We start from the raw sequence: 17,978 nt of genomic DNA, 5'->3' as shown, positions 1-17,978 counted from the left end.
AGCCCCTATGGAGAACTGACTGCACAACACAGTCCAGCCAGCCCCTATGGACTTTGAAGTAGTGGACACAGCCCCTATTAACAACAGCAGCACAGCACAACACAGCCAGCCCCTATGGACTTTGAAGTAGTGGACAACAGCAGCACTACACTACACTACACTACACAGCCCTAACTCCCACCCTCCCTCTTCACTGTCCACAGCCGAGTGAGAAAATGGCGCCGACGTGGGTACCTTATATAGGATCCAAAACCCGCGAGACTCGGAAGGCGGGATGATGACGTTTTGCCTCGATTTCAGATCCGAGTCAGGCGGGAAAAGTCGAGCCTGATTCGGATCGGACTCGGATCGGGGGGGCTCGGATTTCAGAAATCCGAACCCGCTCACCCCTAATTACAATACTCACAAAGGACTGCTCTGTTGGTAAGAGAGGCCCTCTGTGGTGGAGGGGCTTCCGGGTCTATGACCCAGAAGACCCTCCGGTGTCCTTCTGCGTATGCGCAGGAGGAGGCACGTGCCGCGGGGATCCCTCTATCAGCAATCTCCCGATAGAAGCCTATAGGGTTCTGTGGCTAATGCCATCAGTAAGATGGCGCTACCCACCACAACTAAGTCCCAGAGTGCATCGCACTCCGGGGTTTGGTGCATATGAGAAATTTGGTCAAAACCGCATTTTCGGGGTTTTACTACATTTCTCTATCACAGTCCCCAATGTGTGTCCAGAATATAAAACAGAGGATTTTTTTGTAGTTTATGTTATCGCTGTTATATTACTGGGCTTGTAATGGTGCCTCACTCCCAGGAAAACATCCCACAAACGTGTGGTCCTTGCCGGCTGTCCATTGCCCGACTTTGTGAACAATGCGACCAAAACCTCCTGGTTTTGGTCGGATTGTTCACAAAGTCGGGTAATGGATAGGCCCCTTAAGATCAAGGTATGTCAGTGTCTGATGGCACCATCCAATGCTTTTTGAGAGACAGTGGGGCTCGTGGAAGAAGGATCAGCAGGACTCCAATTGTTTTTAAAAAAAAAAAACAACAGCATAAAAAAACCAGACCGGGATTTGATAAAATGCATATTTACAAGCCACAATGCTTCTGGGAGAATGTCATTTGGACAGATGAGTAGAAACTGGAGCTTTTTGGTAAGTTAAATCAGCTCTATGTTTACAGATGAAAAAAAATGATTTTCAAAGAATAGAACACCATATCTACTGTGCTTTGAAACATGAAGGAGGATCAGTTATGTTTTGGGGCTGTTTTGCTGCATCTGGCATGGGCTGCCTTGAATCTGTGCTGGATACAATGAAATCTCAAGAATATCAAGGCATTCTGGAGCGAAACACACTGGCCAGTGTTAGAAAGCTCAGTCGCCGGACATGGGTCCTCCAATAGGACAATGACCCAAATGACACAGCTAAAACTACCCAAGAATGAATAAGAACAAAAGTGGCCTTTTATGAGCCCTGATCTAAATCCTATGGAACATCGTTGGAAAGAGCTGAAACATGCCGTCTCGAGACGGCACCCATCAAACCTGAGACAGCTGGAGAAGTTTGCTCAGGAAGAGTGGGCCAAACTACCTGCTGACAGGTGCATAAGTTTCATTGACAGGTGCAGAAGTCTCATTGAGAACTACAGAAATTACTTGATTACAGTGATTGCCTCTAAAGGTTGTCCAGCAAAATATTACGTTAGGGGTCCCATCATTTTTGTCCATTCCGTTTACATTTGTTTTATTATTTAAAATGTTAAAAAATGTTAATGCATTGTCTGATTTCTTTTAAATATGGAATAAACACTGATGGATGGCAATTACTTTCGTCAGTTTATTTCAGGTAAAAACATGGGTTCTTCATCTTTCGTGGAAAGGTACTGACAAACTCCACCTCGTCTGTACATGAAATATGCTAAGATGTATTTGCTAAAGCTTTTATTCATATGTTGAATGTTTGGTTTGTTTACACAGATTCTGGAGATTTCTGCAGTGCTGGACGAAGAACCAGAGATGGACGAGCATTTTACTGTCACACTGTTTAATCCCACTGGTGGAGCTAGACTGGGCACAGGCATACACACCGCAATAACTGTGCTGCAGAACCAGGCACCACAAGGGCTGTTTAGTATCTTCCCACCTAATAACAGGTAACTCACATTAAACTGCAGTATATGTACATTTCTTACATGCGTACCTTGGTTGATATTTGATGCAGTTACTTGGTACAATTGCCACATACTGTGTGCTGCATTTCCATAATGCTAAATGTTTAATATTTCCAAAGAGTTGTGTATATTTGCCAACCTTATGACAACATGTTCACCTCTCTTCTTGTCCACCTTGCTTTGGGAGTTTAGGACAAGCTATTTGATGATCGAGGAGAATAATACAACAGTCTATCTAAAAGTGTCCCGCAGCAATGGGCTGAACATATCTGTGAGTGTAGAGTGGGAGACCGTATCGGGAAGTGCCTTCGGCATAAGTAAGATATGTTTTATTATTCGGGTGCAGTGATTCTGAACCTTTCACATGATGGGATACATATTCCATTCAAGATTATTTACATCATTACACAAAAATAAGTGGAACAACTGTCTAAAAGTAATTTATTTTGTATGACTTTTAGCATTAGCTTAAATGTCATTCCCTCATCTCCTACATTATTTTTTGAATCAGGATGCAGGATGCCGGCGCATGGGACCCTGACGCTGGCATCCCAACAGTGTTAGGATACCTAACCCTCCTCCTCTCCCTACCCTAACCCTCCCTGCCCGGTGCCTGAACCTAACCTCCCCCCTAGTGCCTAATCCTAACCCCTAACCCTAATGCTAACCCACCCCCTAAACCCGCTACTTACCTTCGGGATTCCGGTGGTTGGGGTGCCGACGTCGGGATTCTGACAGGTTTCGGGATTCCTGCGCCAGCATTTTGGGCATCAGAAGCCCCGCGGTAGGGATATTGACTGCATCTCGTCTGGATGAGAGAGGTTAGAGGTAATCAATGGATGTACTATTACTTGACTACTTGGATTTAAGCACTGACCTAGGAACTTAACAGTTCTATGATAACCATGCTTAGATCACAAATAAACATCAGGTAATCAGTCACAGCCTAATATTACGTATATTAGGGGTGTTATGAGATTCAGTTAATTGTTACTGAAACATAACATTAAAGGTAAATTGGGAAAGTACAGTGATACTATTAGGATATTACCATTGAAGTCTTTATGGTAGTCTGGGGAAGCACAGTGAGACTTACTTGCCAAATGGGTTTGATCCCTCCCATGGTCCTATCTGTCTGGAGTTTGTAAGATCTCCCTTTATTAGCGTGGGTTTCCTCCGGGTACTCTGGTTTTCTCCCATAATCCAAAACCATATTGGTAGATTAGATTGCAAGCTCCAGTGGGGTAAGGACAGCTGTGAATGTCCAAATATTCTCTGTAAAGCGTAATATGTGTGTGCTATATAAATAATGGTTATTAAATTAATAGATGCTATTATATCCACATAGATTGGATCTAATAATGAAATGTGGGGCTAATGCTGAGTTGGACACAGTAAAACGCACATCAGAGTAACATATTTACGCCAATATACTGAGTCAGAAGCATTTCAAGATGCACCCAGCATATAAAGCATCAGCCCTCAGGTACACGTAAATGACAAGACTACTGACAGGTGTCTCTGACACGCACTACGCACAAGGAAGCACAAGTGTCAGGTCTGCACACATATGTAGGCATGCATGCTCAATATGCATATTTACCACTAAGCAAACTGACATTTTAGGGCTCTCTCCAAGTTAGAAAATGTACTTTTAATTAATGCAGAATAAATGAAACAGATAATGAAATTATGCATTTCAACTGTGGTCAGGCATACAGTGATATTGGGGAAAAAAAATCAATTCTAAATCAAACATAAACCTGTTTATAAACACAAAGACACACACTCACACACCCACACAGACACACACCCACACAGACACACACCCACACAGACAGACACACACCCACACAGACAGACACACACCCATGCAGACACATACACAGAAACACACCCACGCATACATACACACACTCACACAGACACACACCCAGACAGACAGACAAATATCGATACAGACAGACACACACTCACGCAAACACATACACAGAAACACACCCACGCATACACACACTCGCACAGACACACATCCACGCAGACAGACAAACACCCACGCAGACAGACACACACTCATACAGACACACACTCATACAGACACACACTCACACAGACAAAAAACCCTCTCAGACACACACCCAGACAGACACTGGTCACCATTGTGCTTAAACAGAGTCGCAGTAGTGATTTTAGATGCACACACACTGGAGTGTAGTGAAAATCATTGGGCGTTCCTGGGTGGCGACTGGATGGTGACATGTGGTTATGCAGATGCACATAGATTATGGGTGCATTATGGGAGTGACACATGCGTGTTACTGAAGTGGTTGCATACACAGATGCTTGATCTCTCACATTGGAGGCCATACTCCGATGGAAAATCTGCACTTACCATAGGCTGGCACAAGTTTCCATGTTGTGGCTGATGGTGGCATCTAAAGACGCACCAAGTGGAATATAAGCGTCCAATGACACACAAAGAGGTATTACGCATCTAAAGACACACAAAGCGGTATTACAGCATCTAAAGACACACAAAGCTGTATTACAGCATCTAAAGACACATAAAGCAGTATTACAGCATCTAAAGATACACAAAGCGGTATTACAGCATCTAAAGACACACCTACCAGTATTACAGCATCTAAAGACACACAAAGCGGTATTACAGCATCTAAAGACACACCTACCAGTATTACAGCATCTAAAGACACACAAAGCGGTATTACAGCATCTAAAGACACACCTACCAGTATTACAGCATCTAAAGACACACAAAGCGGTATTACAGCATCTAAAGACACACCTACCAGTATTACAGCATCTAAAGACACACAAAGCGGTATTACAGCATCTAAAGACACACAAAGCGGTATTACAGCATCTAAAGACACACCTACCAGTATTACAGCATCTAAAAACACACCTACCAGTATTACAGCATCTAAAGACACACCTACCAGTATTACAGCATCTAAAGACACACAAAGCGGTATTACAGCATCTAAAGACACACAAAGCGGTATTACAGCATCTAAAGAAACACAAAGCGGTATTACAGTATCTAAAGACACATCTACCAGTATTACAGCATCTAAAAACACACCTACCAGTATTACAGCATCTAAAAACACAGCTAGCATATTACAGCATCTAAAGACACACAAAGCGGTATTACAGCATCTAAAGACACACCTACCAGTATTACAGCATCTAAAGACACACCTAGCGGTATTACAGCATCTAAAGACACACCTACCAGTATTACAGCATCTAAAGACACACAAAGCGGTATTACAGCATCTAAAGACACACCTACCAGTATTACAGCATCTAAAGACACACAAAGCGGTATTACAGCATCTAAAGACACACAAAGCGGTATTACAGCATCTAAAGACACACCTACCAGTATTACAGCATCTAAAAACACACCTACCAGTATTACAGCATCTAAAGACACACCTACCAGTATTACAGCATCTAAAGACACACAAAGCGGTATTACAGCATCTAAAGACACACAAAGCGGTATTACAGCATCTAAAGAAACACAAAGCGGTATTACAGCATCTAAAGACACATCTACCAGTATTACAGCATCTAAAAACACACCTACCAGTATTACAGCATCTAAAAACACAGCTAGCATATTACAGCATCTAAAGACACACAAAGCGGTATTACAGCATCTAAAGACACACCTACCAGTATTACAGCATCTAAAGACACACAAAGTGGTATTACATAATCTAAAGACACACAAAGCGGTATTACAGCATCTAAAGACACACCTACCAGCATTACAGCATCTAAAAACACACCTACCAGTATTACAGCATCTAAAAATACACCTAGCATATTACAGCATCTAAAGACACACCAAGCGGTATTACAGCATCTAAAGACACACCTAGCAGTATTACAGCATCTAAAAACACACCTAGCATATAACAGCATCTAAAGACACACAAAGCGGTAATACAGTATCTAAAGACACACAAAGCGGTATTACAGCATCTAAAGACACAGAAAGCGGTATTACAGCATCTAAAGACACACCTAGCGGTATTACAGCATCTAAAGACACACCTAGCAGTATTACAGCATCTAAAGACACACCTACCAGTATTACAGCATCTAAAGACACATAAAGCGGTATTACAGCATCTAAAGACACACAAAGTGGTATTTACAGCATCTAAAGACACACCTAGCAGTATCACAGCATCTAAAGACACGCAAAGCAGTATTAAAGCATCTAAAGACAAACCAAGCAGTATTAAAGCATCTAAAGACACACAAAGTGGTATTTACAGCATCTAAAGACACACCTAGCAGTATCACAGCATCTAAAGACACGCAAAGCAGTATTAAAGCATCTAAAGACAAACCAAGCAGTATTAAAGCATCTAAAGACACACCTAGCAGTATTACAGCATCTAAAGACACACCTAGCGGTATTACAGCATCTAAAGACACACAAAGCGGTATTACAGCATCTAAAGACACACCTAGCGGTATTAAAGCATCTAAAGAAACACAAAGTGGTATTACAGCATCTAAAGACACGCAAAGCAGTATTAAAGCATCTAAAGACACACAAAGCGGTATTACAGCATCTAAAGACACACAAAGTGGTATTTACAGCATCTAAAGACACACCTAGCAGTATCACAGCATCTAAAGACACGCAAAGCAGTATTAAAGCATCTAAAGACAAACCAAGCAGTATTACAGCATCTAAAGACACACCTAGCGGTATTACAGCATCTAAAGACACACAAAGCGGTATTACAGCATCTAAAGACACACAAAGCGGTATTACAGCATCTAAAGACACACAAAGCAGTATTACAGCATCTAAAGACACACCTACCAGTATTACAGCATCTAAAGACACATAAAGCGGTATTACAGCATCTAAAGACACACAAAGTGGTATTTACAGCATCTAAAGACACACCTAGCAGTATCACAGCATCTAAAGACACGCAAAGCAGTATTAAAGCATCTAAAGACAAACCAAGCAGTATTAAAGCATCTAAAGACACACAAAGTGGTATTTACTGCATCTAAAGACACACCTAGCAGTATCACAGCATCTAAAGACACGCAAAGCAGTATTAAAGCATCTAAAGACAAACCAAGCAGTATTAAAGCATCTAAAGACACACCTAGCAGTATTACAGCATCTAAAGACACACCTAGCGGTATTACAGCATCTAAAGACACACAAAGCGGTATTACAGCATCTAAAGACACACCTAGCGGTATTAAAGCATCTAAAGAAACACAAAGCGGTATTACAGCATCTAAAGACACGCAAAGCAGTATTAAAGCATCTAAAGACACACAAAGCGGTATTACAGCATCTAAAGACACACAAAGTGGTATTTACAGCATCTAAAGACACACCTAGCAGTATCACAGCATCTAAAGACACGCAAAGCAGTATTAAAGCATCTAAAGACAAACCAAGCAGTATTACAGCATCTAAAGACACACCTAGCAGTATTACAGCATCTAAAGACACACAAAGCGGTATTACAGCATCTAAAGACACACCTAGCGGTATTAAAGCATCTAAAGAAACACAAAGCGGTATTACAGCATCTAAAGACACAGAAAGCGGTATTACAGCATCTAAAGACACACAAAGCGGTATTACAGCATCTAAAGACACACAAAGTGGTATTACAGCATCTAAAGACACACAAAGCGGTATTACAGCATCTATAGACATACCTAGCGGTATTAAAGCATCTAAAGACACACAAAGTGGTATTACAGCATCTAAAGACACGCAAAGCGGTATTACAGCATCTAAGGACACACCTAGCTGTATTACAGCATCTAAAGACACACCTAGCGGTCTTACAGCATCTAAAGACACACAAAGCGGTATTACAACATCTAAAGATGCTTGATGTGGCCATCACAGCCCTTGCACAGTCAGACGCACACTTGTTCACAAGTACAAGGACTTTTATTAGTATTAGTATAGTCACAGACGTGACTACAGCAAAAGGTGCTAAAGTGGCCGCAGTACTGTAGCTTGTGACTCAGAATCAGCCCTATGTTCTGCTCATGAAGGGGTAACCTCCGCTCCCACCCACAAACATGTATTGCATAACACAAGTTATCATAAATATATAAGTATGTTTTTAAAGAAGATAAAAAAGATTTTATGAAACATATATGAATTGAAATAGATTAGTTTGATAAAGCATTACATTTATTTGTTTATTTTTGCAGCAAGCAATTCAGAATAAACGTTACCTCTATGTCATTAATAGGGAGATGAAGTGCAACATGTGTAAGGTTGGTACATTAATTGAAGACACTCTCTCTCTCTCGTACAGGGGGTCCCAACACTGTACTATCTGTTCTACAAAGATTTCCTAATGAGTCAGCCTCCAGCTGGTGTTTCTTCACTCATGATGACGTTCAATACGGCGTTTTGCTACAAACGTTTTCTATCGCTCAGTCCACTGCCACAGTGTACGAGTGGCGTGGAGTATTTGTAGCTATCCAGGTATTTTTCTATATAAAATATATTGATGAGAAAAGTATCACACTTAGCCCATGTTATGACCATAGTAAGCATTAAGAATGTATTACAGTAGGTAAACTTCCTATTATTACAGTTTAATTGAGTATGGAAACCTATGTCTTTATGTAATATAAAATGTTAAAGGATAAGTACATCTATGTTTACTTTTTAACCTAAATTAGGCTACTGAGCAACTGGTCACTAACACAGATATTTTATGGAGGCAGAAGGAAAATATTAGTCTGAGAATGGGAATGTTTCCTCTTCTCTCCTCCCCGCTTTCTGTGTAGAGTCTCACTCTTGCCCCAAGGGAGGTGATGCTAACATAAATAATCGGAGGAGATACCTACAACTCTCGTCTCTGCAGAGCTTCTACACGTCTAGCTTCTCCCTGACTGAAGCTCTTTTCTAATAAAAGCAGCAATCCCAGTTAATTAATCGATTTTCAGTTCCCAGCTCCCCTCTCTTAATGGAGCCGCAGGAGCTGCCATAGTGTAATAGTACACCTGCAAATGGTTCTGATGTGTGTAAGAGAACCAGTAGAAAGCCGCAGTCCACTTATAGCAGCATCACACAGCCTTTGGCTTTCAGCCGAGGCTCTCAGACCAACTGAGCCCTGAGAAATAGGCTCCATGGAGCTCAGGTTAGGAGAACTCTGGGTAGGGTCATTTGTACTGTATGTGCAACAATCAGTAAATATATCAGTAATTCAGTTTTAAATTGATGTTTTCTGGATTTCATTTTTTTTCAAACAGGAATTTACCATTGAAAAACCTGTACATTGTGTGGCTTTTACAGTTAATGGCTCTCAGATCATTGTTATAACTAAAGGTATTGGTGATCTACCTTCAAATAACACAGTCTATACATTCACACGCAAGGATGGATTATTACTGGTAAGCATGTTTCCCACCTATTGTTACAGGAGAGCTATCATCACCATTCTTTGAAATGTTGTGTGCAGCATTAAACATTGCTATTTCTCTCATAAACAATAGAACAGTACTGGTTTGATAGTCCTTTGTTCTGATGCTTCTGATGCTACAGTACCCCTCTTATATTTAGATGTCTGCTGAGAGCTTTTTGAAGACACATTCTAAGCAGTGATAACTGTAGGGTATGAATAAATAACAAAAAAGCAGTACTTAAGGGAAGTGGCACCCACTAAATACAATGAGCACTGTCTGTAGTTTTTTCATGCTACTTGTTTGTTGTTGCAGAACTGAAGTATGTTTCATTTTTAATAACAGAAATAAAGTAGTAATACACAGTGTTGTTTTTTTCCTATGAAAAAATGTACCAGTACTATGAAAATAAGGTACCAGTACTCACCTAAACTGCTAAGGTCCTGTGGGTAAAACATTTCATTAAATTCATTTACATCAGTTTGGTTTTCCACTTGCAAAGGTGCAGAATTAACAAGCCCCCATTCTTCACCCCTGCAAAGGGAATTTGGTTTCACCAGCTAGAAGGTACGCAGGTGGCAGTCTTCTAGAGTTCCCCCAGATGTGATGTGTCGGTGACCAGAACTGGAAAGGTCTAAAAGCTGGGTCTGGTATGCAAGTGGACTGTGAATAAGCCAGTGGATCTCCAGAAGAAAAAATCAAGTCAAGCCGTCTCACAACAAAACATACAGAATAAGACCCATATCAACAGTTAGAAGAACAGTCTGGAGTCAGGAGGCAAGCTGGATCAGATGCAGAGGAATCAGTCAGAATTCAGGATATGGATACCCAGGATACTGGAACCCAGGAGCACAGTTTGTGAGCCTAATGCTCTGGCACAGATCTGTGTACAAACCTGGCTTAAAAACCTAAATAAATTTCAATGAGGTGGGCTTGATGATGTGACTGCCGCTTTAAATCTTCAGCAGAACTACTGTATGCAACAGACTCTGTAGCGTGCAACCTATTGCAGGGAGAGGCCAGCACCCAGAGCAGGAGGAAGGAGGACCCAGCAGCAGTGGATCCTGGAGGTGGTAAGTTATCCCAGCACACCAGGTCTGCTGGTGACTGATAGTATCAGGGCTGTAGCTAGGGTAGTGCAGCCGGTGCCATCGCACAGGGTACCACAGGGCAGGGGGCGCTGTTTGGGCCTATCAAATTTCTGTTTATTATCATTCTCACTTATAGCTTCCTCTTATTTCATCCCCAGCATCTCCTGGCCTCTCCTATCTCTTCCCTGGCCCTTCCCCATGAGGCTATTCCCCTTTTTTGGGAGCATTATGTCCCTTTGAAAAATGAGGGGGGTGCCAATGCTCTTTCTGGGACAGGGCACCAAAAAGTCTAGTTACAGCTCTGGATAGTATCAGGTGAACATCACAGAGAGAGAGTCTCTTACTTATTGTTTAGCAGTTTGCTACAAACAGTCACCTTCTCTGAGGCAAAAAATCTTCCAAACCATCAAGTTAGACATCTTATCAATTCTTTATCCCATATCAGGCACACAAATCATTTTGGGCAATTTGTCACTATATACCTTTAACTACAATCATGAATGACTTTTTTCAATGGATTGCTCTGAATTTTGTTATATTTTGATCTGGAGGTATCCTGGGACCCGTGACATTCCAACACTATGTAAGAGAACCGAACAATGGCCCTGATTCAGACCCACTCGCAAGCGGCTGTCCGCTCGCAAGTGGGTCGATGGTCTGCACTGAGCATGCGCACAACGGAGGGAGCTCCGTTGTGCGCATGCGCCAGACGCGACGAGCGAAGGAAAGTCCTTCGCTCGTTGTGTCTGATCAAAGGGGGCGTGCTGTCGATGTTGATTGACAGCACGCCCCCTTTGGTGGGCGTGCCTCCCTGACAGGGGCGTTCCCAAGGGAACGCCTTCCGTCAGAAGCCGGCCCACTGACATCACTAGTGATGTCAGTGGGAGTGATTTTGGCTCTGATAGAGCCAAAATCACTCCGGGCCTTGCGGTTGAAAACCTCAACCGCAGGCTCCGGCTCGCAGTTTCGATGGTCGCGATGGTCACGACCATCGCGGCCATCAAACTGCACGCTCGTATAGGCTGTGGGTGGTGACCCACAGCTATACGAGCGTCCAAGAGGACGCTCCATTTTTATGGAGGGCGGCCCTCATTCAGAGCGTGCGCTCTGCTCAGAGCGTACGGCTCTGAATGAGGGCCAATATTTGCAGATTCAATCAAATGGGCAATATACCAGCCGGGAAAATACCTGTGCACGCTAACTACACACAGTGCTGATGTTCGCGTAGTTGAGCGATTAGTTGCTACTGCACATGTGCAAAATATTCTGGAAGTCACTACGACGTATGCATTACCCTGAGTGTGAGTGTATCAGAAATGGTGAGGGAAACCATGGGCGTTCCTGGGTGGTGACTGGGAGGTGGCCACATCGACACTGCACCTGCCATAGGGCTGGGACAAGTGGCGATTGTGTGCCGATGGTGGCGTGTTAAGAATCTTCGGCAGTGTTAAAGCTTCCAGCAAAGATACGCACCAGTGGTTGCAACTGCTTGCATCTTTGAATCAGGCCCTATATCTGATACAACCTACATATTAGTTACTACAGCAAACCTGGGCACAGAGGGACTTGTGGTCTTCATCATTTCAGCATTACACAACCATTGTAGACATTTCTAGGACGTGACTGTGGTTATTTCGCTAACCTAGCCACTGTGGATTTATTATTGTCTATGATAGAACTGCTTCACTATACTATTCCAGTCCAGAGAGAGCACAATTTTATATTGCACCTATATTCTGCATAGAACCTCATGCAATCGTGTACGGATTTAAATGTATGTGACTGTCTCTCTTGACAGATTTGTTTTTTTTCCTGTATAGTCTGTATTGGTCAGTGAAGCATAGTTTATGGTATATATCTGGCCTGGTTTTTCTCCAACTCAGAGCAAGTTATCTCCTTTGATCAGCAAGCCAATTGAGTCAGTTGTAGCCTGTCTCAATCAAGGGATACCACTCCTTATATTCAGTCTAGGGGCAGCTGGGGCTAAAAGCACCAAGTGTTAAAAGGCACAAAGTGTGATTGCATAACAGTTAATCAAACAGTTGAACAAACATTGACCAAATCTAAGGTAATTTCAGATTAAGAAACTAATTGCTTTAAAATTTGTCTAAAAATAACAAACCTAAAACTCACCATGTACTACACATTTCTTTTTATCAACTCCCTCCTTTGTATTTTCTCTAAGGATATAACATCCCTAACTCTCCCTGCATCTCCCCTCTCTGGGCACACTGCCGCCCTATTGAGTCACTCACCTCCTCTAAAAACTCATGAGCTTTCTTTTCATCAAAAATTGACTATTACAGCCTCACTGTGTCACAATAAAAAACTTTTACACACCTACAACTATATCTACTTTTCCATCCTCCTGCTTTTATTATCTGGTGACATATCACCAAATCCAGGCTCCACACACATACAGCGGATTTACTATGGAATAAATGTCCTGCAAACCTCACATGTCTCCCATCACCCTCCAAATCAATAAATGTGCCTTATAGAATTCACACTTGGGGTTCTATTTACTACAATCCGCATTTGTAATGCAGATTGTAGTGTGATATTACCGACTGAATTCGCATTGCGATTTCAGGCAATATCACAGGGATTTACTACAAATCCCTTGCAGGGACAGAGCTTGCGATAAAGCTCTGTCCCTGCGAATCCCCCTCGGAGCCTTATCACGGTATTTTCGCAAAAAATACCGTGATTAAGTGCCCGTGCATGCGCCGACCGGTCGCCGCTGCTAACCCCCCTCCGGCGCTAAGCCCCGCCTCTAAGCCCCACCCCCGCGACCCCCCCTTCCCCCCCCGCGACCCCCCTCTCCCTTACTTCCACTTACCTGCATGCTGCAGGCCTCCGGTGATGTTCTCCATTCCTCCGGTCAGGTGATCTCCCACACTGCACTGGGGCCTGATCACCTGATGACCGGGCCGCAGTGCACTGTGGGAGACCAGCTGACCGGAGGGGAGACATCACCGGAGGCCCGATCACCAGTCCCTGGAGTCAGGTAAGTAATTTTCTTTTTACTATTTTTTTATTTTCTTTTTTTACAGCAATCAGCTTGTGGTCTGTTTAGACCACATAGCTGATTACTGGGACCGACTCCCGGCTCTGCTCTCCCCAATAGAGCAGAGCAGGAGTCCGGTAACCGGGGGAGACCCTGGATAACGCCACCTCCAGGTGGCGTTATTATCACAGGGCTTTCTCCGGTATTTTTTTCACATTTATTTTTAGTAACTTTGGTCGGATCACATTTCCCATTACAATTATGGGAAATGCGATCTGCTTTACTAAAAATAATTGATACTTACAGTAGGGGTTGGAGTAGAATTTTACGAATTCTACTCCAATTGCCCTGTAATAACTATAGGTGATACTAAAATAATGTGAAAAGGGTGTGAAAAAACCCTTTTTCACATTATTTTTGTAAAAATAATGTTGATAAATAGAGCCCTTGATCACAACTTATTATTTTACATCTGAACATCTCTTTACAATAACTACTTTCATCAATTTCTACATTTACATGAGACCGCTGGTTCACACGTTAACCAAACTCACTAAATAGCCCTTCATGAAGTGGCTTCAGCTACCCATCAAACTTCACATAAACTGAAATAACAACCATGGCTTTCCACAGACGCCTACATATACTGCCTCTTAAAGTAGAATGTCAGTGGCGTAAAGCTTAATTCAAATGACTTCCACACATACTGTAAAATAGGAATCCACCCATCTGTCATCCTAACCCTCTGTCCCATGCTCTGTCTACCCCATCTGTGTCACCCCTGTCTGTTTGCCCATCCCCTCTAAAATGTAAGCTCTCACGAGCAGGGCCCTCTTTCCTCTTGAGCTTATCCTTTCTTTACTTATATTATCTACTCTATACTCAAAAGCACCTAACCCGTGACTTTTGCCATCCTGCTACTGTTGCAGCAGTGTTTATATACCATGTACTTGTCTTATAGTGTCTTAAACTGTATGACACTGTTTTCTTGTTCTGCTCGACTGTTTATGTACTATGTTTATGTAATATATTTATGTACTATGTAAGGCGCTGTGGAACCCTTGTGGCGCCATATAAATAAAGGATAATAATAATAATAATAATAATAATAATAATAATATTTACATGTTTATATGTTTTAGGTATGAGTTACATGACTTTGGTTATTCAAATTTGTATTCTTCTGATCTGGCCTTTATATTAAGCATATTTAATCTTACATTAATAATAAGCATTGTTCTTGTGGTACTTGTACAACAGACCCTCTTCATAGAATAACTCCATCTACAGACTGTGCCATCCAAATAATAACACAGGATGGCAGACAACAAGTGACCCCGATTCATAACCCCTGCTCCCTCTTTTTATTGTTTTGACTGATTTCCTTCCTCCACTGCACCCCAGTTATAAGTACCTTGCAAGTTACATTATGTTTCCTTGCCAATTAATAACATTTATGCTTTGGATCATTCTGCACACCAGCTATTTGTAACAGGCTGATCTGTTTTGTTATTTCCTTAGTTATATTTTACTACTGTATGCTATTATTCTGGTAGTCACATTGTTGTTATTTTCTGTATGAAATAAAATATATAAATTTTGAATAAAAAAATAAAATAAAATTGTATTTAAATGCATTTTATTGCGTTTTATGTTAATGTTGTATGTACGCATATGTTTATTATGTTTTACCTTTTTTAGTTATATTTAGTTACTTAGTTATATTTTACTACTGTATGCTATTATTCTGGTAGTCACATTGTTGCTACTTTCTGTATGAAATAAAATATATACATTTTAAAAAATAAAAAAAAATAAAATTGTATTTAAATGCATTTTATTGCGTTTTATGTTAATTTTGTATGTACGCATATGTTTATTATGTTTTACATTTTTTGTATATATATATATATATATATATGTATATATATATATAGAGTGTATGTATGTGTGTATATATATTATATATATATATATATATATATATATTATATATATATTGTTTTTTTCCATTTTAAATGTCGTCATACATTATCTCAAAGGTATTTTGCTTTATATTAGTCAAATATGTGTTTTAATTGAAGGTTTTTATTGCATGTAAGATCATATTAATTTATTTTCATATGTAAACCAAAGAACCAAGAACCGCTTGTTGCCGTTCTTTACATCTTCATTGCATGATTGTAATTTCAGAGACAGACGGTGTCAGTACCAGGAACAGGCAGTCTGAAGCATTTCTCACTTGGGAATAAGGATGATTATTTGATAATTTCAAGTCGTACAAACGCTTCTCAGGTTTGCCATCTATTATTTTCAAACCATTCATTATTTGCTGTGCTCTTATGATTGTATACTGTATAAGCAAACAGTGTAACTAACATCATAGGCTAAACAGATGATATTACTTATAGCGCTCCAGCTGATTGGCTAATCATTTAGGCATTGTTCTACCTGTAATGCCTGGCATTTTTGTCAGCCACCCGGCTCAGAGCCTTCCACCACAATAACAGCCACTTCCGGTAGTAGTGTGGCACTTCCTTAGCATTGTTGTCTCTCAGAGTCAGGTCTATGAGTGCAACTCTGACCAGGGCCCTATCTGTGTAGAGCTGTATGCTCTCCATGTGTTTCCATGGGTTTCCTCAGTGTGCTATGGTTTTCTACCATAGTCCAAAAATATACTAGTAGGTTATTTTTCTGCTGAGAAAGGCTCCCCCCTTAGTATTTGTGTGATTGAAAATGAATATGAAAGATTAAATATTTTCTGTAGAGCACTAGGTAACATATTGCCACTATATAAACAATAATAAATAAATACAATCCACTCACAAGCCCAGAAAACAGCTCTCTTCATAATATCTACTATCTCTTTGTACCAACCAGCGGGATGTAGTCAAAATACAGATGGCTGGCAAGCCGTCTGACGAATTCCCAACATCTACATCCTGATTTGGGACTAAAGATAGGCGTCTAAATCCAGACTCCTATCTTTTGCTTGACGACGGATTCCCGACAGACGGCTTCCTGAACAAAGGTAAGCCGGCTACTGTTAGCTTTTAGCTGCAGAGGCGGGAGGGTTAAGTTTAGGCACCCCCAGGGGCACTTAGGGTTAGGCACCACCCTGGGAGTTTTAGGGTTAGGCACCACCAAGGGAGGGTTAGGGTTAGGGGTGGGGGTGGGTAGGGTTAGCTGACTTACCTGCCCCATTGGGATTCTATTTGTTCGGGCTTGCGGCATCTGTATTTCACCTGACGGCTATTCCCAACCCCCAACCAGCACCTCTCCTGCTTTCTCTCTGTGCCTAATGGCAGCCTGCTTCACTACACTAGACGTCTCTTCCTTATTGCAGCGCTGTACACAATAGCTGTCTTTGGGCCTGATTCTGCTTGGATTATAGTTGCTAATATGCACGCAATCGGCCGATTGTTGCGTACTACGCATGCATATGCATCACAGTGAGTGTGTGCGAACCTGCCACTGCAATCGGGACTGCGATTGCAGTGACCATGCTGACCCATCGCAGAGTGATTGACAGGAAGTGCCGCTTGTGGTTGGTGACGGGGAAAGGGGGCAGTCGGCCGAATGCAGGCGATCCAGTGCGTTTGAATGCCGTTGCATGGGTGTGCATAAATTATCCACTGCGATACCCTATGCAGCCCAAGGCCTCATAGCGTGTGCGCTGAAATAAGCAATTCCTGAGTTAAGTCTGACCTGCCTTAACTGTGCATATGGTCTGATGGTATGCGTTTGTACCTATGTTTTCGCAGTCCAAGTGGGCTGCGGTGCTATGGATTAGCATACTATTGACGGTACTGCGTACATATGCTATATTGCGATCCATAGTGAATCAGGCCCTTTGTGCGCTTCACAGTAAGCTCTCTCCACAATATTAGCTGTCACTGTCTGCATTACTATAGCTCACTTCAAAATAATATGCCTCACAAAAACTTAGGGGTGTATTTACTAAAGTGTGGGTTTCCAGGAGTGGAGATGTTGCCCATAGCCACTCCCCCACCTTGTGTAAGGTCTGTTGGAGGCGGGACAGACCTTACATAATTATTATATAGATTAAATGACGGGTAGCCAACCCTGGTCCTTTGAGAGCAACAGTTCATGTTTTCCAGGCCACCTGTGGTTCTGAAGATTGTGTCGGTTGGGAATGAATGCACCACATGTTTGAAAATGTGACAGTTAGTAATGACTACACCTGTGCACCAGCAATGTTGTCTGGAAAACGTGAACTGTTAGTAGCTCTC

The 17,978-nt window shown here is 41.8% G+C and overlaps 1 protein-coding gene across 1 annotated transcript in view; it reads left to right on the top strand.

Annotated features, from left to right (window-relative positions):
- The window catches only part of ADGRV1 (adhesion G protein-coupled receptor V1), a 556,691-nt gene that overhangs the window by 189,583 nt on the left and 349,130 nt on the right, over nucleotides 1-17,978 (top strand). The window contains exons 45-49 of the mRNA XM_088444649.1: nucleotides 1,970-2,145; nucleotides 2,356-2,480; nucleotides 8,529-8,701; nucleotides 9,475-9,615; nucleotides 15,919-16,020. Of these exons, the coding sequence (XP_088300775.1) occupies nucleotides 1,970-2,145; nucleotides 2,356-2,480; nucleotides 8,529-8,701; nucleotides 9,475-9,615; nucleotides 15,919-16,020 (717 nt within the window). The remainder of the gene's footprint in view (nucleotides 1-1,969; nucleotides 2,146-2,355; nucleotides 2,481-8,528; nucleotides 8,702-9,474; nucleotides 9,616-15,918; nucleotides 16,021-17,978) is intronic.

The sequence above is a fragment of the Taudactylus pleione genome, unplaced genomic scaffold (assembly GCF_031769625.1).
Source record: "Taudactylus pleione unplaced genomic scaffold, aTauple2 ptg000370l, whole genome shotgun sequence".
Lineage (NCBI taxonomy): Eukaryota > Metazoa > Chordata > Amphibia > Anura > Myobatrachidae > Taudactylus > Taudactylus pleione.
This window is presented reverse-complemented; position numbering and strand designations above follow the sequence as displayed.